Consider the following 24,754-nt stretch of genomic DNA (forward strand, 5'->3'; position numbering starts at 1 on the left):
TTTCAATCTTTTTCATTCATTTTTCATTTTTCATTTTTCTTTTCATTTTTTAAATAATGAAACTAAATCCAAAACAACTAAAACATATTTTTTGAACACTTTTCTTTTCCCTTTGAGAAATTCTACGCTAAAAATGGCTAAAAAACTAAAAAATGAAACTAATTGTGACAAAAATAGACCAAATAAAAACGAATAGTAAATAAATAAAAAAAACCAAAAATTTGGTGTCTACACCCAATTAAGTAAATATCTCAAAAATTCACAAAAATTACCATTTTCTTACCTTGTGTTGGCCGGCTCTCTCTCTTGCAAGAAGGAAGGAAGTTCTTCAACATTTCAAGCTTCCAAGTGGCTCAAATCAACCAAACCAAGGGTTTGAATTAGTTTTTACTCCATACAAGCTTTCCATTAGGTGCTAGTGAGTTGCTTAGTGAAGTTTTTTGGAGGAGCTAAGGTGGTCTACCACTTCCTCTCTCTTGTTTACTTGGTAAGTAGTGATTGACTATCCTCTTACACCTAATGATGTTGAATTTATGCCTAATGGTGGCTATTGTGTTAGAAATTGTGGTTTATTTCTTGGTTTGAAGTGATTTGGTTAAGTTTTTATTTTTTGAGGAATTTTCTGGTTTCATATGATCTTGATGTTGTGGATGTTTATGATGGTTGGAAATAAGGGGTTATGACTTTAGTGGATGTGTATGATAGGAAATTGCAACCAATTTCTGTTTTGGACCAAAAATTGAAAAGTGAGGGTTTTGTGATGAACATTCTGTCCGAAATTTTTGGTCCTAGATAGAGGCTGAATTGGCCTTTGCTTAAAACATGAAAGTTGTAGGTATTGATGGGTTTGAGATGCCTGTAAAATTTCAGGGCATTTGGAGTAGTGTAGAGTGAGTTATGCCATTTTTAATGTTGCTGTTCTGGGTGATCAGAATGTGCGAACTGCGATTGTAATCGTCTGTTTTGGCTGGAATTGGTTTGGATTTTGTTGTTGGTGTCTTCTTATGAAATGTATCTTGATGTCTTAGCTACCGTATGCCTTTGGAATCAATGCATTTGGACCTGTGTAGACTGAGTTGGACGAATTACAGCATTGTGTGATTTGGGAACCTGTAATTACGGTTCTGGGTTGGTTTTCTGCATTTTTGACCTAGCTGTGCTAGGATTTGGACTGAGTGACCTTCTACATTGTTGTAGCCCTGTATCTTAGCTTCGCGATGGTGGGTCTTACACCCTCATCCGATGAGCGTAACGCATTTTGTGCCATTACCGCAAAATGACGTCAAAACTATTTTTCTGGTTTTGAGCTTAACTTTCCTTTCTAAACTTTTCTTAGCTTGATTTGTACTAGTACCACTTGGAGCTTGCTGAATGGCTATTGGATGAACTTGTTGTTGTGTGTGTACCTTTGGGTTGGAATGAGGAAATCATGAAGCCTTGATGGCTGGGAAAGTAAGAAGATTTAGGGGAAGTGCTGTCCGAACTTTGAAAGGACTTGTTTGCATTGAGTTTGTGATCTAAGACTTGGATTTGAGCAAGGCAATGCTATATGATGGATGGTTTCAGAGCCGTGGAGGTGAGTGACCTCAAACTACTTCTAAAGTTATTTATGATCCGTTTCTTACATTATTTACTTTTGAACTGTTTCCAAAGTTACTTTTGAAATGTTTTCTTGCATATCATGCGTGCTGGCATGTGAGTGTGCCTTGTTTGCTATATTTCTTGACTTCATGACTTGTATTTTGGTTGATAACGTGTTAAGCGCTTATAATGATTTCCAAAACGAGTTTTCGAGGCGAGTGTGTACTTTATCGCACTCGACCTCGATAAATGTGAAATTTTCGATTGAAATGTTACTTGCGCATGAATGTAAGCCTTTTGGGCTGAACTGGCCATTGCCCCTTGTTACCGGTCGTCTTGAGCCAGAAGCGGACTCGGTCAGGCGATTAGGAACTTGGGTGAACGTTTGGTATACTCGAGTATTACCTATGTAGGTTGGTGGAGCCTGGCCAAAAGCCAGGGACGGGGTGAATGAAATGAAATAAATGATCAAATGAGCGAGGAAATGTCAGGAGAATGAATGTATCCTTTCATGAATGTTACTATCGCTTTCCATTGTACATGTTTCTTGAATTATTGATACTCCATATTTAATGTTTTGTAAATGCTGTAATCGTTTCTGGACTTATCATTTGATTTATGACATCATTGATTTATGACATCATTGAAAAGAAATATTGTGAAACCGATTTGATTACTGATTTTAATGGTTACTCGCTGAGCTTCTAGCTCACCCCAAAAATGTTTTATTTCCCCCCCCACAGGGCTCAAGGCGAAGAAAAGCTTGGAGTGCTTATTCACGTGACTGGATGGCTTATATCGTGTACAGTTTAAGTTTGGATCTATTTTATGTACGAGTTGGTCTTGTATAAATATTTGAAATTGATATGGATGTAAGTATACGTTCTACGATTGGAATCAGTTTCCGCTGCATTTGTAATATGTAATCATTGGAGAATTTGATGAAATTTTGAGATTTATATTGTAATTGGGTTGAGGACTGTAGTGAGCGACTGAGTCCCGGCGAGAGCTGGGCAGGCGGCCCGCCGAACCCTCTGGTTCGCCTTAGGGGGAGGTGGGGCCGTCACACTCTTAGTGCTGTTAGTCGAACTGGGTAGTTGGCGAGCCGAACATGACCTAGCTCGTTAAGGGCTCGACTCGGCTCATTAAGGGCTCGACTCGGCTTTGTTTTTCTCAGTAAACGAGTCGAGTTCGAGTTGTATATGTATTTGTTTATGAAACAAGCCGAGCTTAACTCGACTCGCTAACTACTCGACAAGCTCAAAATATATGGGCATTAGTGTCATTTCATTCCGTATATGATAATTATACCCTAATTGATTCCCATTCCTAGCCCTAATTTTTCTTTCCTCTTCTCTTTTCCACAGCCTACAGCCGCACCTTCTAAACACCATCACCAATCCATCCACCATCCACCATATCACCACCATCACCAATCAAGAAGGATATCGGTTGTTTGTGCCTTAGTTTTGACTTCCCATTGTGCAATTGCCCAAATTTTGTCTCCTCTTCCTGTCTTCCGCAGGACCGCAACTGTTACCTTTCCTGCTTTCCCACCCAAACCAACTCAGTCAATCCATCCACCACCTCGCTAGTCACCACCAGTAGTTCATTAGGATATTGTTTTCATCAGGGTTTAGGGACACACCGCCACTTGTCATAAGTTCGTGAGTAGTTTGTTGTGAGTCTACCACGGAGCTACCTTGGTAGAGCCAGGGGCTACTACCATATCACCGGTTGACTACATATTCTAGTACCACTTCTTGAATTTGCAATTTATTTTTGGCTTTAAGAGGCTGTCTAGGTTTTGCTTAATTTTTTTGTCTTTTTTAGTTTAATTATTTATATTATTTTGCTGAAATACTAATGTAATTGGAAACTGGAATCCTGTATGTTTGTTTGTATTGCATTGAAATTATTTTGAATCTTATACCAAGAATTTAAAGATTAATCAAGGAAAAAAATTAATTACAAGTAAGCAAGTAATGAATTTTCTGCTGATAGGGAAAATGTTTTTTTGCTTTGCTTTGGGAAATTTTTGTTATTTGCTTTGCTTTGTTTTTGATTAAATTAATGACTGTTTTGCTGATAAGGAAAAAAATTTCAGAAACCAAGCCGGAAAAGGTTCAGATATATGCAGGAAAATAGTTGAAAGTTTTAATCGTAGGTTTTAAATGTTTCTTTGTTGTTTCAATAATCTGAATTTAAGATAGGAACAAGTTAAAGAAATGTTAAAACTAGCTTGAAAGAAGATTATTTCTTGGAATCTGTTTTGTACCTTATTTCCTGGAAATGTTAATCTGAATTTCTGTTTTGGCTAATCAGAAGCCGTATTGGTTATTGCAGGTGTTTTGATTAAGGTATGTACAGCTCTTCATTCAATCCATTCTAAGGTTCATCATCAAATCCTGTGATGGGGCAAAATAACGAAGACGTGGAACAATTGAACTACATCGAAGAAAGAGCTGATGAGATGAGTGAAGAATAGTTGGAAATGATAGAAGGTGAGGGCAATGAAGGAGGACAGAAAGTGGATGGAGATGATGGAGCTGGACTTTTTGAGAAAAAGCAAAGGAAGAAGAAAATCAGTATATGGGATGAAATGAAAACAGTTGTGGTGGATAATGGGACAGTCAAAATGAAGTGCAACCATTGCAAGGAACTTCTTGCCAAGAGTGCAACCGGAGCTATATTTCAACACATGAGGCACCTGAATTCTTGCCTACAGAGGAAGCTGGCCATTGGGGAGCAAAGTAAATAGAAGCAGCAGGTGCTATCATTTACTGAAGGTCCGAGTGATGGTATCACTTCCATCACTAATTTCTCATATGATCATGCCCAGGTAAGAGAGCTTGCATCACACATGGTTCTTGCACATGAGTATCCCTTTTCTATGATGGATCATGTAGTTTTCAACAAATTCATAAAAAGCAACATCTCTATTTTATAAAAAGATTAATCGGCCTACTATTAAGGAAGACTACATTAGTACTTATACAATTGAAAAAAGGAAACTAAAATCATTGTTGAAAGGTGCTGGTAGGATTAGTATTACCACATATTTGTGGAAATCTGGTCAAAAAATACAAAAGCATGTATTGAATTTTTGCAATGTTCCATTTCCTCATACTAAAGTGATTATAGGCGATGCTCTAAGTAAGTGCTTTATTGATTGGGGGGATTAAGAATACGGTTTCTATCACAACTGTAGACAATGCTTCATATAATGATGTGTGCATTAGGAGACTTAAAGATGATTTTTCTCTAAGAAAGATTAAGTATTTGAGGAAAAATTTTTCATGTTAGATGTTGTGCACATATACTTAATCTCTTAGTACAAGATGATCTTGGTCAACTTGGTGATGTGATTGATGTTGTTAGAAAGAGGATAAAGTACTTGAACAATTTTGAATCTAGGCTTCTTGAATTTGTTAAAATTAAAAGACAGCTGTAGTTGCCCTCTAGAAAGCTAATTTTGGACTGTCCAACAAGGTGGAATAGCACCTATTTGATGTTGGCTTTGGCTTTGGAGTTCAAGGATGTCTTTCCAAGATATGTAGACATTGACCTTGGATTTCACTATGTCCCTACTGATTTTGAGTAGATGAAAGTAGAAGAAGTGTGCAAATTTCTAGGAATCTTTCATGAAATCACTCACATGATTTCTGGATTCAAGTATCCAATAGCTAACATTTTTCTTGTGGAGCTGTATAGGATTAAAGAACTTTTACATGAAAAAGCTCTTGACCCTTATGAGCATATTAGGGCTATGGCTACAAGTATGTCTGCTAAATTTGATAAGTATTTGTGACAGCCCCACCTCCCCCTAAGGCGAACCAAAGGGTTCGGCGGACCGCCTGCCCAGCTCTCACCGGGACTCAGTCGTTCACTAAACTCCTCAATTAAATTACAAGATATATCTCAAATTTACATCAAATTCTCAAGAATTACATATCACATACGCAGCGGAAATTAATTCCCAAGCGTGGAACGTACACGTACGTCCATTCAAGTCCAAACATTCATACAAACCCAACTATTACACAAGAGAAACCTAAAACTCAAACTATACAGGAGATAATCCATCCAGCCACATGAATAAGTACTACAAGCACTTCCTTCGCCTCGAGCCCTGTGGAGGGGAATAAAATAGTTTTGGGGTGAGTTAACGCTCAGTGGGTAACCAGTAAAATCAGTAATCAAATATATTTCACAATAATGCATTTCGATGATGTCATGATTTCGAGATCAAATGTACGTATTTTTGCTCTGGTGAGCCAGTGAAATCATTGCACTTAAACATCCAACGCTCAAATAGATCATTTAACGTTGAACAGTAAGAGGGAGCCCCTTTTTGAGCTCCAGACGAACATAAACAAGTGGTGGAGACGTTGGTGTTCAGCACAAGACTCCCCAAGAACTCATTGAAGCCAAAACATGCCATGAACTCCCATGCAAGCACGCATGATATGCAACTGAATAAAGAATGCAGGAAACAGTTCATAAGTAGCTTTGGAAATAGTTTAGGGTCACTCACCAACCACAGCTCATAATCCTCATCCATCATAGACAGTTTCCTCGATCAAGTCCAAGGCCTTCAACTCAAACTCAAAGCAATCAAATGCTTTCAAAGATCGGACAGTATTTCCCCTTAATTTCCTTACTTTTCCATCCTACAAGCAACACCAATTCATCTCAAATTAACCACATACACATCATTAACTATCAAATACACCGTTCGGCACAATATCCATAACTGAAGCTACACTTATCAGATTAGAACAAATCTTATGGCGTTTCGAAGCCAAGACATAACCCTACATTTCTTATGAAGACCTCCAAAGCCAAATCATGCATTTTCATGGTCAAAAATGGAAATTTCCACTAAAATAGAAATCTGGGCGCGAAACAGGGCTCATGGGCAGGCAAGGGTATTTCGGTCATTTCACATGCTACAGTGCTTCGATCGGGCTGAAATTTATAGGTAGCTAGCTAACTCAATTACCAACAACTTTCATGTTTTGGGCAAAGACTGATTCAGTCTCTAACATGCCCAAATAAATCCGGTCAGAACAGGCAAATTTGAAACCCTAAACCTGGAATTTCCGCACAAAACTGAAATTTTCCGCATCCAACTACAACGAACATATAAAAGCCTCATTTTACACCATATCAAACCATTATTCATGGCCAACCACAAATGATCATATAAAATCAGAAAAATTCCTAATAAAATCTGAAATTTAACTAATTCTCCCTCAAACCACAAAATCTTCCATAAAATAACATACTTAACCACTACAAACCACTAATTGACCATGATTAGGAACAAAAGTAAGTTTCTAAGCAAAATACCTTAACCCCTCAAGAAAGGTAGTAGCTTAGTGGTTTTTCTTCCAAAACAACTCCACCAAGACCTTCAAACTCCCTTAGCAAGTCACCTTTGTGGACAAATTCAAGATTTAATCGGTTGGTTTGCAAGATCTAAGCAAGAAATGGAAGATGAAGTTGGGGTTTTCTCTCTCTCTTTTCTGGCTAAGGAAGTCGGCCAAGAGGAAGAAAGAAATGAGGAAATTTGTCCAATTTTTTTCCAAGATAAAGATCAAAAAGTCTTGGTCAAAAGTCAAGGTCCAATGGTTATGTGACAAATGGTCCTCTAGGGTTTTAATCTTATCCTTTTGTCTCTCCAAGATTAAACCATCTAAGTAACCTCTAATTATCTCTTAACACCTCGTATATTAATCCCGGTATACAAAACATAACCTAATCGGTCGAATTTATCGCACTTAACACCACTAGCGGGTCCCACGTCCGATATACACTCTTTATTTCTTATGAACTGACTTATACTAGAAAAAGGATTGAAAAACTATATTCACCTATCAAAGTCTCTGGAAAATTTTGATAATAAAATAAAGTAAGAAAATGCACGCGAAAAATAAAATAAATAAAGAAAATTTTCCCTTTTCTTTTCCTTCGGGCATCACAGTATTGGTGGAAAAGTAATATGCTGCTATCTTTGGTAGCAATTTTGGATCCGAGATACAAAATGATTCTTGTTAACCATGCTTTTCTGGTGATTTATGATGAGGATGCAACTCCTAGATTTATGGCTGAGATTAAAGACATTCTTTATGAGCTTACAATGACTATGTTGATTGTCACATTTTTTTTCCATTCTGAACAACAATAGAGGTAGGCTGTAAAAAGGATACAAAATGAAGGTTCTAGTTCTTCTAGTTAGAAAACTAGTAAAATGATTGAACCCACTATTTTAACTGGTAAAGAAAAGTTTCACATGCATGTGAGTGAAATTGACAAGGCTCCACCAGAAAAATCAGATTTAGATGTTTATTTAGAAGATGGTAAGTATGCTTGTGATGCAAACGCGCATCTGGATGTTTTGGCTTGGTGGAAAGGGGAGAGATTGAGGTTTCCTATCTTGTCGAGAATGACTGCAGATATACTCTTCATTCCTGTTACAACTGTGGCTTTAGAATCTACCTTTAGCACTGGAGATAGAGTTATTGATGATTGACGAGCTTCTATGTTAGTTGAAATAGTGCAAATGTTGCTCTGTGGCAACGATTGGATCTGCAATCATCATGGCCAAAGAATAAGTCTCGCATAAGTAATTGATTGGATGTTTTTGCTGTTGTTAGAGTTTCATTATATCTAATTTTCAAGAACTTTATAACATTCTTACTTTTGTTTTGTAGGAATCACTTGATGTAGCTGAATCAATCACATTTGAGGAAGTTGAACTGCCTGAATCATTCACAACCTGATTTGGTGGTTGATGGTGCTAACTGGTGCAAGCAGATTTTGTTCACATGCTAATTTCACAAGCTGATTTCATTCAAAAGCTACATCATTCATAATCTGAATCATTCACAAGTTGTTTTGCTCAAGAAAGCTGTTTTTAACTCTTGGAAAATTGGACTTAAACATTTTGGTCTAGAGTTTGGACATTTTAGAATTTATTTAGAACCACTTGATGGCTAATGTTTAATTGTTTAGACTACTTGAATCTATTTAGATTTACTACTTTGAATGCAGAAAAGTTGTATTGTGAATTTGTGATTTCTGCATCTATTTCAACTGCAGATTTAGTTGTGAATTTGCCTAAAAATTTTGTTAACAGGTTAGACATTATGGTTTCTGAAATCCAGGTGTTTGAGCTTGAGTCGAGTTCACTCAAACTCATTAAGCTAGGCCCAATTTTTGAACTCAAGTTCGAGCTTGAAGCCGAGTTTGACGAGTCGATCTTGAATGAACCTTGAAGCTTGAACTACTGTTCGAGCAAGCTCAAGCTAGCTCAAAACATGAATCATTGGATCCCATGTTCGTATCATCTCTATTGACTTGTTCTTTTTGGTCCTTTATCAAAAGCTTCCTCCATTCTTCTTAGGTCTTTAGATCTAGTTCCCTCCACCATAGCTGCCAAGGATTGACAGCTCTGATACCACTAATAGATTTAGTGATGATTAGTGAAACAACCCAAACAAATCAAATAACCAAAAAATAGTAAAAGGAAACAAATGTATTAATGAACCAATTCAAGAGCTGAAGAGTAAGAATCAGCCCTAGGAATTTATTCATATGAGCAAAGATTGATGGAATCAATGGTTTGCCTCGAAAGGAATTGCAGTATAACAAAAATGAAGATGTATACAATTTCCCTACCTTTCCTTCCTACTTCACACACTTTATATCTACTACTGGTAACCGTAAAGTAGTTATAGTGCTGTCAAAGTAGTTACAATAACTAACAACCCGTAACAGATTTAGCCCATCAGCTGAGCTAGCATTCTCTAAGCTGGTAGGGGTGTGCATTCAGTACAAATTCGGTTATTCAGTTATTTGAATTTGGAATTTTTGATTATTTTACTTGTCAAACTCTAAACCACTTTCAATTTTGAATTGGGAATAACCGAATGAATTCAGTTACCGAATTGAATTTGGAAACGGACATGAAATCGGTTATAACCGATTTGGATAGTAATTTTCACATAATTAAAATAAGACTCACTTGTGTAGTTGGTGTAGTTGTATACACTTAGTCACTTATAATTTACTAATTATGTGTTGCATTACGCTTACATTTATACTTATTTTTTATATAGCTTAAATGCTTAATTTGCAAATAACTTGATTGTTTTCAATGGTAAATGCTAATACACTAATATGTTGACATGTAATTCATATACATTTGCTTAGACTACTTCATCATAGTGTTTAGTTGTCTGCATTTAAACAAGATTAGTGATTAGAGAATATTAATTCACATATTATATATGTAATTTAATTTTAGAGTATACTAATATTTGCAAGTTAAAAGTTACACATTCAAATATTTAATAATTCAAACATGAATGATGAACCAATGTCTAAATTCTAATTATTAATCATGCGTAATATTAGTAATATTTAGTACTATACTTATACTTTTATCTAATTCTAGTTATATATAAAAGGATAAGTATTATAGTCATGTATTATTGTATATTTGTATTATTATAATCATAAAACAAATACTAAAACAATATATCGTATATCATTATATATTTTTATTATTATATGTACATGATAATACTATCTGCTATCTATTATTAATAGCCTTTACCTATATAATGTATTAATACTATATAACATTTACCTATATATTATATAATTTTATAAACTAATTTGGTATTCGAATGCGTTAATATGGTACCCTATTTCATTTTATCGAATTTGAATTCGAAATCGGTTATTACCAAACTGAAAATCTCATTACCTATTTCATACCCCATTAGAATTCGGTCAATTTGGTAAATACCGTTTTTGTACCAAATTACCGAATACCCGATTTTAAATTACCAAATTGAATTTGAAATCGAGTACGAATTCGATACGTATTGAATTTACTCACACCTATGAGCTGGTAGCTTCCTGTCCTTGCGATCGTGACCTTGGCAGTGACTGATGATCACAAAATTTGATTGTGTATCAGATGGGAAGGCTGAAAACCACGTCTACGCAAATATACTAGATGATCAAGAAGGAGAGGATTCTCTACTAGCCTTTAATATAAGTCAGGAGAAATTTCAGCTGAGCTGGCATTCTCTGAGCTGGCAGCTTCCTGTCCTTGTGATCGTGACCTTGGCAGTGATTGATGATCATAGAATTTGGTTGTCTATTAGATGGGAAGGCTGAAAACGATGTCTACGCAAATATACTAGATGATGGAAACCTTTATGGTAGGAAGCCATGCAGAGCTGGACACGTGTATTTGGTCCAAAAGCACCAAACGGAGCCGTCATGTGGCAGTGGTAACACACGTGGAGAAGGAAGGTATGAACGCTGATGCCCAACCAATAAACTACTAGCTATTTATGAGCATTTTACTTTGAATCAATTAATTTATATTAAATACATAAATGTTTATAAGTGAAATTCAAAAAGTGTTACACTAATATTATTACAAAAGGGAAACTAGTAGGTTTTGTATTTAACATAAATTAAATACGTGAAAGTAAAAAAAGAAATTACTCACTTTTTACTAGCTCTTTATGAGTTTCTTCTATTATATGAATAAAGTACTAACTATTTATACGCATTTTACTATGATTCATATAACTTATGTTAAATACATAAATGTTTGTAAGTAAAATTTATGTCAAAGGGCTTCCCAGCAATTATTTCATTGTTTCCCCACCGCTTTATTACATTCAACAAAATTCTGAAAGTAGTATTTAGTGCACCTAATATACCAAAAAATGTAGTAAAATTAATAACAACATACCAACAATAAATACCCATGACTTAAATAAACTAAGCAATCAGAAAAATTATTAGGGTTATATAGTTACTGTAGAAGTTGGTGACAAACAACGTGCAACCTACATTCCATTCAAACTAACGATAGTACGCAAAAAAAAGACTAATTAATGAAAAGACGATCTCCAAAAATTTTTAAATTCACAGTCACGCTATGTGAGTTCGTGATAAATACAAAAAAGTTGGTAGCATAATTTTTTCCCCGAAGGCATATCATTTACAATTTCTTTAATTTCATGTTCACACTATTAGCTTGTTCATTTTTGTAAATGTAATACAATTACAACTAAAAAAATTATGTTTCCCTAATGATATTATCAATTATATACATATGGTATTATACATTATATAATACACATAGCTAATAAGATCATTATTGTAAGTTTGTAACTAATCAAATTAAATATTATATGTAATTAGATAAAAATATACAAATATTATAACATAAATAAAAGCATATAATAATATACTATATATCAATATTCTTTACAATTATACATTATATAATTATAATGTATATTATATATTAGATATTATTGTATATTATTATATTCATAATAATAAATATAATTGTAATTATATTTTATATTACTATTATATACGCATATATATTATAATTACATGAACTTATAAATAATTTTAATGACAAATAAATAATACAAATATATTACTATATAATTGTAATAAATTATATCATATATTATGTAAATACACGGTTGTCAATTAATTAAATAATTATAATATATATTTATACAATATATTATACATGTGTATATATTCATTATAAATACAAATATAACTATTTTTGTTATTGTAAATATATTGTAATGATTATAAATATATTATATAATTATACTAATATCATATAATTATATATAATATTTTAATTAGAATATACATATCATATATAATTATATAATTTTTGTAGCGGATGGTTGGACAATTACTAGGGAATCAGTCCAGGTAGGGCCGCAGAGCATGACACGTGGTCAAGAAGGCCTTTATGCTGACGGAGACGTTTTGTTGAAGTGGAAATGCGTGTGGACTAATATAACCAAAATGTCGTGTCCGGATGGTTAAAGTGCAAACGCGCGTGGACAGATGGAACCAAAATATCGTGTCCGGATGCGGATCATCCAATTACCAAGGAATACCGTACGCTGTTGACCGCTTAGGATAGCAGAGGAAGGGATAATTGCAGGATTGAACCAGAGGTACACAACATTTGCAAATTAAGCCGTAACGAATGGAAACATGCAACAACTGACTGTAAATGTAATTGTGTGTCAAGAAAGAATGGAATTTACAACTTGATGATAATTTCAAATTTGCCACGTGCGGTGGAGAAGAAGTTGGAAGAGCAAAAAACGGGAGGTGAATGTACTGGTTGGGCATCAAATTAAAATAGAAAATGATTCACACATATGTATAATATGTATGTTTAGTACCCAAATGTTCAACATAAGCATCCGATTCAGCTTTCGGTTGTCTGTGATTCATGCAAATCAATTTTGTAACGGATTTGAAAACATCGAAATATCATTAATGGCTTTTGATTTGCATCGACACTGAATATATGAAATTGAAGCCGAGGTATACTTTGTATTGCAATTGTCGTATTGGAAAAAAAGGAAAGAAATGTTGTTTGACTACAGTTAAGTATCAAAAATTGTATTTGCTACTAACATCACCGTCCATAAAATTAACAAGCACATTTTATGGACTGATGCTCAGGAAACCGCATAAGAATTCAGTTACTGTTGTACTAATTTGTTGAAAAGTGAGCATGACAATGTAATGTGGCGTTTCTGAATAGGGTTTGGGAAGGGAGAATTGGAATAATTATGATAGTGATGCATGTGTTAATTAAAATATTTAAGTACTAATTATATTTTTATTACAATATTAGTATAGTTATATAATATATTTATAATCGTTATAATATTTTCATAATAACAAATATAGTTATGTTTGTATTTATAATTATAATATACACATGTATAATATATTGTATAAATATGTAGTATAATCATTTCATTAATAGAGGGCCGTATATTTACGAAACATATGTGTTATAAATTGATTAAATTTATATACTAATATATTTATATTACTTATAAATATATTTATAAATGTACATTAGATGTTCATGTTATTATAATCTATAGTTATATTAATATTACAAAATTTTTATAATTTTCATTTATCATATATAATATTTAATTTGATAGTTACAAACTTAGAATAATGATATTATTAGCTATGTGTAATATATAATGCGCAGGGATGTAGGTAATTTAATTGATAATATGAATTGTAGTATTAAGTATACATGCTTATTAATAAAAATTATGAATTAGTTATACTAAATTTAGTAATACATTTGTACTAATACATTTAGTAATACAGTTATACTAATATAGTATACACGTATTTAATTTATGTTAAATGCAAAACCTATTAGTTTTCCTTTCGTAAAAATATTAGTATATCACTTTTTAAATTTTACTTACAAACATTTATGTATTTAACATAAATTATATGATTCACAGTAAAATGTCTATAAATAGCTAGTACTTTATTCATATAATAGAAGAAACCCGTAAAGAGCTAGTAAAAAGTGGGTAATTTCTTTTTTTACTTTTACGTATTTAATTTATGTTAAATACAAAACCTACTAGTTTTCCTTTTGTAAAAATATTAGTATATCACTTTTTAAATTTTACTTACAAACATTTATGTATTTAACATAAATTATATGATTCAGAGTAAAATTCCTATAAATAACTAGTACATTATTCATATAATAGAAGAAACCTGTAAAGAGCTAGTAAAAAGTGGGTAATTTCTTTTTTTACTTTCATGTATTTAATTTCTGTTAAATACAAAACCTACTAATTTCCCTTTCGTAATAATATTAGCGTAACACTTTTTGAATTTCACTTATAAACATTTATGTATTTAATATAAATTAATTGATTCAAAGTAAAATGCTCATAAATAGCTAGTAGTTTATTGGTTGGGCATCAGCGCTCGTTCCTTCCTTCTCCACGCGCGTTACCACTGCCACATGACGGCTCTGTTTGGTGCTTTTGGACCAAAAACACGTGTCCAGCTCTGCATGGTTTCCTATGGTAGGAGCGGTCAAAGGGCTTCCTACCATAAAGGTTTCCTACTAGATGATCAAGAGGGAGAGGATTCTCTACTAGCCTTTAATATAAGTCCGGAGAAATTGCAACTTTTGCCTCTTCCCAATGGAGTCAATAATGTATATTTTGCAGGTGAGCTAAGGGGGCGCTTTGCTGTGATTGGGACTGGTGAAAAAAGATATGGATACTAGAAGAAGATTTTAATGATGGAGGGTGGAGATTTGAGAAATTATCGTTGCCAAAATTTTGGTATAAAGATCCAAAGGATTGCTAGCGGCGAAGATAGGTCTGTCCTATCAGTTCAAATCCAAGTGGTGAGATTTTATTTGAAGATTATGATGATAATTATAGAAACTCGAAATCCTCAAAGTGCAGTATTTTTTTGTACAATATGGAGCACAGAGATGTAAGGATAATCACAGAATTATCAAGGTTTATGAATAACTACGATGACATCTTCCTTAATCTTGTAGAAACTATACACCCATTAAAATAGGTGTAGTTGTTAGCTTGTTTCATTTTGAAAGTTGTAGGAAGGCTTTGATTGTAATTTTTTGCAAGGGAATAAAGATTTTGCTACCCTGTTAAAAAAAAAAAAAAGGGACGGCTTGGAAGAAGTGAATGTAAATAAGAGGTATCGGATTTAACTCCTTCCACTTATATTTAAAAAAAAAAAAGAAGGGCTTGATTAGATTAGCTTAGGACATGTTAACTTCTAGGGAAAATTGTTCAAAACGTCCCTTATATTTTATAAAATAACTTTTTTTGTCCCTAACTTTTAAAAGAGTAATTTTACGTCCTTTACAAATTCACGTTGGTCAATTTTGATTCCTACTTAGGTTTCCAACTAGTTTTTTGTCAGAATCCATCACGTGCCTCGCACGTAATTATTTTTGAGGGATAAAATTATCAAATCAAATTTTACATAATCTGATCCATAATCCCTCACATTTCACAAAATGAATTTTTTCATCTCTCATTAACCATGTGTATGACTAGCTTTTTTTTTTAAACCCACATATATATATATCTACTTGATTTTATTTGAATAGTATGAATAGTATATAATATATGTCAATTTAATTTAACCTATAAACAGGTTAATTGTAATTGTACGTATGCTATTCAATATATATATATATATGTTTAAAACTAAATTGTTAGTTTTAAACATATGTATATACCCATTTGATTTCACCATGTGAACTTATTCAATATTTGTGGCCTTTTCTCTTTTGGTAGTAATTCATTTATTGAGTTGTATAATAAGATCATCTAATTAATGGGTCCTAATTCGAATTCTATAGTCATACTAATAAGTTTCAATTTAAATCTTAAATTTCTATTCACTACCTTTAAAACCAACAATTGAATTATTTGTCTTGTCATTGTCTTAAAATTTGAAAGTGTCAATTATTTACTTCTTTTTATCATACTTTTCCTATGTTTATTTTTTTATCCAAATTTAATTCGATATAAACACTCGACAATGTTTAGGATTAAATCTCTTATTTGTTTTCATTTTTTGAGTAAAAGGAAATGAACATGAGTGGAAAACTAATAATTTTTTTAAATCTATGTATATATCTATTTAATTTCACCTGAATAGTATGAATAGTACTCCCTCCATCCCACTTTGATAATCCTGTTTTCCTTTTTCGTCTATCCCAAATTGTAGTCCACTTTCCAATTGAAGAATGTAGTTATGTTTTAATTTCTCTAAAATACCCTTATTTAATGTAGATTATTATTAGTATAAACTACCTTATTTAATATAGATTGTTATTGAATATAATCTACTTCATTTAATACATTTAGATTTTTCAAAACATATTGATATATGAAAAGCCAACTCTGTTATTCTTTCAAACTCATTTATGTCAGTAGGGAAACAAACAATGTGAAGTAATGTAAGATGAGATTGATTCTTTATTGGCCATCAATTCAAGTTCCCAAAAAACCATCAATTCAAATTCATGAATAATTAATATAAAGTTGTATTCTATTCAATGCAAGGGTATTTTAGAAAAATAGCAACCTAATTTTGTTTTTCCAATAAAGTTAACTATTTTTTCTTAAACCGTGTAAAAAAAACTAGGACTATCAAAATAGGATGGAGGGAGTATGTAATATATCTCTATTCGATTTCGTCTAAATAGGCTAATTGTAGTTGTACACATGCATGCTATTCATATTATTCAGATAAAATCAAATAGACACATACATGAGTTTAAAAAAATTTATTCATACACATGATCAATAAATGATGAAAATTTATTTTATAAAATATGATAGATCCAAAAATTCATTTTGTGAAATGTGAGGAACAAAAAAATTCATTTTGTGAAATATAAGAGACTATAGATCGAACTGTGTAAAATTTGATTTGACAATTTTGCCCTTAAAAAATGATCGTGTGCAAGGCATGTGATGGATTCCGACCAAAAACTAGTCGAAAACCTAGATAGGGACCAAATTTGATCAATGTGAATTTATAAGGAACATAAAATTACACTTTTAAAAGTGAAGGATGAAAAAAATCATTTTATAAAATGTAAGGAACGTTTTGAACAATTTTCCCTAACTTCTATATAGACCTATAGGCATTGGATTCAAATCTCCATTTCCAACCCTACTTCTCACTCCTCCCTAAAAAAAACAAAAACTAAACAAAAAATGGACACAGTTCAAAATGGCTTATGTCTCCTTCAATACTTTTATTAAAACATATTCAGTTCCCAAACGTTTTAAATACCAATTTGGTCCTTATACCATTCTTTTCCTATAAATTTATTGGTGAAAATTGGCTGTTCCTTGCCACAAAAAGTATTCTTACCGAAATCAATTGATATGTCAAGGTACAAAAGTGAAAACTTCTTTTCTCCTTGACAAAAGTGGATAACTACCTGCATCCCTCTTGTCATGCCATTTTTTGTTTTTTTGGTCAAAACTTGTCATGCCATGTTCACGTATATTTTTTGCATTCGGACACTTAGGAGTGAGCATAAAATTGTTTAATTGAATTCTGACGAATTAAATTAGAATTGGCATAATTTATTTCGTTCAATTTGATTTCAACTAATATTTGGTGAATACTAGCTTCAGATGCTTAATTTTATTTTTAACTTAAAAATTGAGTTTAATTTTTTTTTATCATTGTATGTATAATAATTACACTGTCTATTATTAATGTCTACACTTTAGATTTATCAATGTGTGTGTTTATATATATACACATACATACATATATACATACATACAAACATGTATGTGTGTGTGTGTATATATACCCTATTTTTGGTCAAAAGAGAAAAAAAAATCTATTTTCGATTGAAAATGAAAAAACATTTCTTTTCAATCAAAAGAGAGAATAAATTTTTTTGTCTCTGACATAGTTTGGAGGGTTTATAAATTACTCATTCTTCCAATTACGGTCATTCCCTGCATTTACAACTTCTAGTTTTAAATTATTCTCTATGTGTAAGTATTGATTCAAACATTGAAAACTCCTCATGCCCCCGATAGTGACCACAAAATCTTGTCCTATATTTAGATTCATATAGGTACATTGGATACGTATTCCAAGAAATATTCATCGGCATTAAATCATTAATGTATCTTTTAAAGAAGTTGGATATAACAATTCCAGAAGAATTTTAACATGTATATCCCCTTGAGGAGAAAATCTCCACCATTTGTTTAGGTTTAAAACATGTACTTGGACACATAATACAAGGGATATTCATCGGAATTAGTGTCTTTTCAAAGAAAGTCGGATATGAAATTTAGTACTTTTTTTTTTGTTTTGAAATTTAGCAGTTATTCACTTCCTGTTCAAGCAAGGATCCATTAAACGATTTTGGAGTCACATTTTGTTGCATCAACACCATTCTTCTGCAGAAGGAAATATCACCCCTTACAAAGCACTACAGCATTTAAGAGATTTCACCTGCTGTAATGCTTATGACTAAAGGCTTCTGTCCAAGTAGGGAAATAAGAAGTCGGATTTGTAACTCAAATAACAAGAGATAATCCAGCTAACATCCTAGCTTTTTTAAGTTTACAAAAACCATGCTACTATCGATTTCCTCCATTATGCTCTTGTAATTTTGTTATTTATGAAAAAAGAAAAAGAAAGGCATCATGAAACAACTTCAATGGCATTAAAAATTTTTCAATATAATCAAGTGGAATTGAATTCAATAATTTGTTGGCAAATTTGTTCTCAAAAATTATTGAATATTTATAGTTATAATTCCTTTAAATGATATTGTGACCTATAAAAGGGTCAGAACTATCATGAAAGAAGTGTTCAGCACCTCTAAGAGCAAACACAAGCAGCATCTTTCTCATCTTGCTCCTGTTATCTGTTGCTCTATCTGCAGAGTTTTTTTGGGGAAGATGGAAAAGCAATTCACAGTTTACTGGGCACAGCCATGTACATTGTCTGTCGTCCTCGAGCTATTAGTTTGCCGGTCTTTTTCTTCCTCAACTCGACATTAACAATACCAATTACCATTCCAACTAGTAATGCTTTAGCATCTATGTCAATTTCTTCCTGAAACAAAACACAAAGTTACATCAATTACCAGAGAAGGCTGCTTTCAGCAAACTGGAAATCACCAGTAATGATAAGTTGGTCTAAAAATCCCTTTCTCCCGCCTGTCCTTCTCCTGAAGTGACATGAATAAAACTAATATAGTTTATGAAGACTGACAAAAGTGTCAAATAACCAATCAAGACAGAACCAAGTAATAAGTAAAAATATTCTTAAATAAAACATGAAAGTATATGAAGTTGAAATAGCAGATTAAATGACAGACTCTTCAGGCTCAGGATATTTTAGCAACTTAACAACCATGCTGAAAGAAGGATTTCACCATGTTGCAAATTGAAAATTGCCTCACTTCAACAGAAATGATGGCAATTATTGCAGGCCAACTTAGAGGTGTAAATGAATGCAACAAACTTTGTACTTATCTCAAGAACGAGGATTACTGAGCCATCAAAAAATTGTTCTGATGCACACCCTCGTCTCTCTTCCTATTTATGAAGCACCATCATATAGATTGAGTATGAGTTAATTGTTCACCAACGTAGGAGTAAAAACATCATTAACACTCAATTACACGAGTGCAACAAATTTGGACACCTCAACTGCTGTCATATTTCTACTCAACCTTACAAACACCAAAACTATCTTTCCAATCACATCTGAGTTATGGCAGTGGCCATAAAGTGGTACTTTATTAGCATTGCCATGTGGATTTGTGTTTCATGATGCCCATCATGGGTATAAATGATACATATTTCCTCGTCATTTTCTTCTTTGTGGGTATCCTCCCACACAGGAAAAAATGGATAAACCAGCCTGCTTCTGTAGTCATCTTTTCTCTATGTGAGCCTGCAACTCTACAACTAAAATGCTTTCAAAATATCACATTTTCCAGCCATTTAGTAGATGTTATGGGATTCATGGGAGAGGACCAACTGAATACCATGTCTAACTATAAGAAGCTCAAGACTACTGTAATCCTGAATTTAGGAAATGCAATCCTATATTACTTTCCACTTGTGCTCTCAATGTTCCAGCCAATTTCAGGTTAACCAAACATTCTATCTATTCTATATTCTTTTTTATTTTTTCTAATTTTTTATGCAACAAGTACGATTAACTGATTTTGATCTCTACTTTAACTGGAAGTTCAAAAGAATACTGTTATTGAATTGTTAAGCTAACAAAAAACAATTTTTTTCTAACTATATTGTAATGCTCAAAGCTCAGAAATATTCTTCTAGGTGTAAGTTCATCTATCCTAATCTATAAATACTTCTCTAGATGAGACAAGAAAAGGTAAACTATGCAGTTCATATATCCTAAACCTTGCTCAGATTAAAATTAAAATTTGAAAATTTTCAACTGTAAGTAAAATATTGTCAAAGGAAAACCAGTTAGTCAAATCCAGCAGCGATATCAATGCCATATTTCTATACTGTCCTTTTCTGCATAGCATGCAATCCAAATTTTCCCTTGTGACATTAGTTTTCCATGTATGTGACACTGTGAAGATCTTCAGATGAATCTGAAAATGTTTGCATCAACTGCAAGGGTAATAAATGATGGCTACTACTCAAGATCCAGTGAGACATGCTCCTGGAGAGATCAGCAGTTCTGTACACTGCTAATCACTTTCCCTAGGATACTTAGCACAACAATCAAAGAAAATCCAGTCAAAAGTTCTTGTTGATAGTCTTTGCAAAGTAGAGCCATTGGCAGCTTTGATAAATCCAATATTAAGAATTTTCCAAATGCATTCAGCCCTGCTAAACAACATTTTAAATTTCAAAGTGCACATCTTAGATAAGGGAAGCACCCTGCACTTTGAAGGGAAGGCACGCATTCAAATGGATTCTTTATTTTCTACAAAAAGTGAATCCTGTCAGCTTATGTGATTACTTCTTGGGCAATAACAACGGAAAGACATAAACTACTATCATAATAACCTATTAAGATTACTATCATAGTAACTTATTAAGACTGCTCTATACAGTGAGCATTCAAGAAACTTATGGCTAATTAATATGACCCATATTACAGTAAAAGATTAAGATGCCACAGTAATCATTATAACTCCATATTAAACTTCTTATGTTGGTGATGGAGGAGCAAGGCAAACATAAGAAGTGAACCTTCATTGAAAGAGCATCAGTAATTCCACAGATCTATTACTTCCTTAAAGGAAATGAACGAACAAGAACATAAAAATCTCAAGTAGCTGCAGTTAAGTTGCAGTAAACAAAAAGCAACCAGGCTAAAATATTCAAAGCAATAATGCAACAAATAAAAGTTTCCACGTGCAAATTCAAATGAAAGAAAATGAGGGAACTGTCAGATAATGAGACAACTTTGAATCTCTTCAGTTGTATAAATAAGTAAAATATTTATACGAGCAAGGGAACTGTAAGAGAATATAATTTTATACCTATCCTATATAACATTCATTAAGCATTTTTTATGAGGTGGTATTTCAACACAGCATTCGAGTTAGCAAAGTCTAAGTTTCAATTGTCAATGACATGAACCACAAAGTGAGGAAGTAGTCCCCTGTTTGGGATAATCAAGCACTAAAGTGAAACTGAGGCAGGGAATGGGAGGTGGGGTAGGTTTTAGAGTATATAAATGGGACAATTTTACACTGCAGTGGTCATTTATATTTAAAATAAAGACAAGTTCAATCAAGACAGCACTAAGGTGGTCTAATTTCTAACTAGATAGAAGTTCTATTAAAAGGGGTAAGGCACTTAAGTAAAGACTCTTGAATCATGGAGTGAATTGCAGTATTGAACTCACTAGCATTCACATCTTTTAGCTTTTCCATGAAACAAGAAAATCTAGAAATTGTGACCTTAGGTTAGGTGGTGTAACAATTGACAAGAAGAGAAAGGACAGGATACAAAAAGAAAAGTAACATAACGAGGGGAAAATGACTTGTATGTTTGGTCAACTACTACCTTGTATCTTATCTATTGCCTGTATGAGGGTAAAAAGGTGAAGTTCCAAGATTGATCTCTCAAATGCAAAAAAACTCATTTTTCCTAAAATTTCTTTTCCCAACAAAGTCTGACACTAAATGCAAAATTATTCCTAAGCATAAGTTAATCATACATAGATTCCTGAGTTTATCTGAACTTTAAAGACTGAAACATTCTAAGTGAACATTATGAAAAACTGATCCTTCTCAAACAGAAGTGCATTTGTTTCTAGAAATTTCATCCTTAACTTTCAGTTTCAACAATAATATAGGTCATTGTAATATTCACTATAATAGCTCTCTTTATGAAAGTGTACGCCTTTGAAGCTCAGACCAGATATTGGCCTTTTATCCACATTTCCCCACCATTACAAGCTTTGTTAGGGATGAGCTCAAGATGACTCAACCACCAAACTCCCGGCATGCATTGGCATCTTTTTTAAGACTGGATTTTCAATGGATGCAATACACTAAAATATCCTTTCTTTGATTGACAATTAAACTATGCGTAGTCAATATAACTAACTAAATCCATCCTCTAACAAACCTTGCTATTGATCATCTTAACCAGATAGTAGTACTTCCAAAGTCATAATATTTATTTTGTTGTGCATGGAAGTTTTTGCTCTGTAACAGACTGCGAATGGGGAAGAGCAAATGGAGAAGTCTTTTCTTTTTGTGCTGCTTATATTTGAGTCTGAAGTAGCTTTGTAAGGCTTTATCACAGGTTAAAATAAACTAATTAAAGTGCAGCAGAAAGTTTAAATCAACTTTTTTTGGTATTTAAACAGGTAAGAAGCAAGCTAATGAAATTGATAACCAAAAATTTAAAAGCTCCAAAAGCTAAAAGGACTAAAATCCTGACACTAACAGATCAAATATAATACATGGCAGCCCTCTGACAGAATTTGATGCCTTTAATTCAGGTTTAAAGTTGACCTGGGAATCGTCTTGGTTTCTGTAGTTCTCGTCATTCATTACCTTCTAATAACTATTCCCAAGCCAAAATTAGTCCCCAAAATCTAACAGCCTTATGGCACACGAATAACAGGAGCCTTCATCCCAAATCAATTGCTTTAAGAGTTTCTGTCAAATCTGCAATGACATACTCATTTAGCAACGCTCAGATATATCTCTTGTCCACATTCAACAGAACGCAACTATGCTTGGTTCTTCAATTCAGAAAAATGCAAATAAACAAAATTTAAATGGTTGATAAATTACCTTCCGTGTCCTAGTTGCTTCTACAATTAAAATCTGACCATCAAATAATAATCCATTTTTTGGTTTACTTTTTTGTTTAATCAAGGAAATGTAAAGCAATCAGAGTCAAAACCTGCCCCCAACCCCTAAAGGGAAAAAAAGAAAAAAGATAAAACCCTCCCCTCATTTTCTTGCGTTTTATTACTCAAACATTAATTTCAAGAACAGCCCTTTTCCTTTTCTTTGCTTCATATATCATATCACCCACTAAAACTAAAGAAAGTAAAATAGAAAAACAAAAAAAAATGAAAAATGAAAGGTAAATACAGCACAGGAAAAGAAACTGAAATCTGGGAAAGAAAAAGAAAAATGAAAAAAAAAATACTTACACCAACATAAGCAGTGTCGTAGTAAGAAACGTTGATCTCCACTGATACCCCACTTGCCGAAGCTCCCATTGTATAAACAACAGAAGCTCCCACCCAATCAACCAGGGTTGCTATGGCTCCATAATGCATTGAATTTTCATCTTTGCTCTTCAGCCCCACCACGAAAAAATTTTAACAAAAAAAAGGATACATATTAGTACTCTGCTTATTATAAAATCAAGTAAAACAAAAATGATCAAATTATTTTCTAAAGAAGAAATTATAGAGACCACAAGACGAGGAGGAACAGTGAGAGAGCAAATAAGGCGACCAGGTTCAAGAATGTCCAACTTGATTCCTTGCATGATGAAGGGCTCGAAGAATCTGTGAGGCAAGGATTCAAGCGTTGACTGATTACCATTTTCCTTATCATCTTCTTCGTTTTGTTTTTCGAGGGAATTCTTTACTAACTTCAAATCCATTTTTTTGTGATCTTTGTGTATCAAGTACCAAAACCCCCGATTTCTCGGTAATTAATGTTACATTTTTATGTATTTAAGTGGCGGGCTTAGCCTGATAAGATTAGATTATATATGTTAATTAATAATTACTGTTGTACTGGACTACAGGTCATGGGCTTTAATAGTTAGTTTAGGAGTTTAGAATAAAAAAGAAAAGAAGAAAAAGCGTATGTTAGAAAATAATAATAAAAAAAAAGAATGGAAAAGGCTTTAAGTTTCTATCTAAGCCATTTGCAATGTTTGAGAACTGGATCGGTTCTGCCGGTTGAACCACGAACCGGTCATAACATCGGTACGATTTTATGCTATAGTTGAAATTGTCAAAGAATCGGTCAAAACCGGTAAATCGGGTCGAACTGCTAATTTTCGATTTTTTAGTTTATTGAACTCAAGACCTTTGCTACATAAGATCAACATGGTAACCATTGCACCATCATATCCACTTAGTCTTTTTTTATATCACATTTATATAAAATAAATCTCCATCTTTCTTTCCTCCATTTTCCTTACAAAATTTCATGCTCTCATAATTTTTTTTTATAATCTTCAACTCTCTCTCTTTCCTTTTTTCTTTTGTC

At 32.9% G+C, this 24,754-nt stretch overlaps 1 protein-coding gene across 1 annotated transcript; it reads right to left on the reverse strand.

The window, feature by feature from the left end:
- Positions 1 to 18,725: 18,725 nt before the first annotated feature.
- LOC113778385 lies at positions 18,726 to 24,242 on the reverse strand. Its single transcript, XM_027323782.1, has 3 exons — positions 23,946 to 24,242; positions 23,677 to 23,823; positions 18,726 to 19,110 (listed from the first exon to the last, which is right to left on the reverse strand). Exons 1-3 carry the CDS (start codon positions 24,135 to 24,137, stop codon positions 18,967 to 18,969), a joined length of 483 nt encoding a protein of 160 aa, XP_027179583.1. The 5' UTR covers positions 24,138 to 24,242; the 3' UTR covers positions 18,726 to 18,966.
- Between the last annotated feature and the right edge of the window lie 512 nt (positions 24,243 to 24,754).

This window comes from Coffea eugenioides, chromosome 7 (assembly GCF_003713205.1).
Source record: "Coffea eugenioides isolate CCC68of chromosome 7, Ceug_1.0, whole genome shotgun sequence".
Classification (NCBI taxonomy): domain Eukaryota; kingdom Viridiplantae; phylum Streptophyta; class Magnoliopsida; order Gentianales; family Rubiaceae; genus Coffea; species Coffea eugenioides.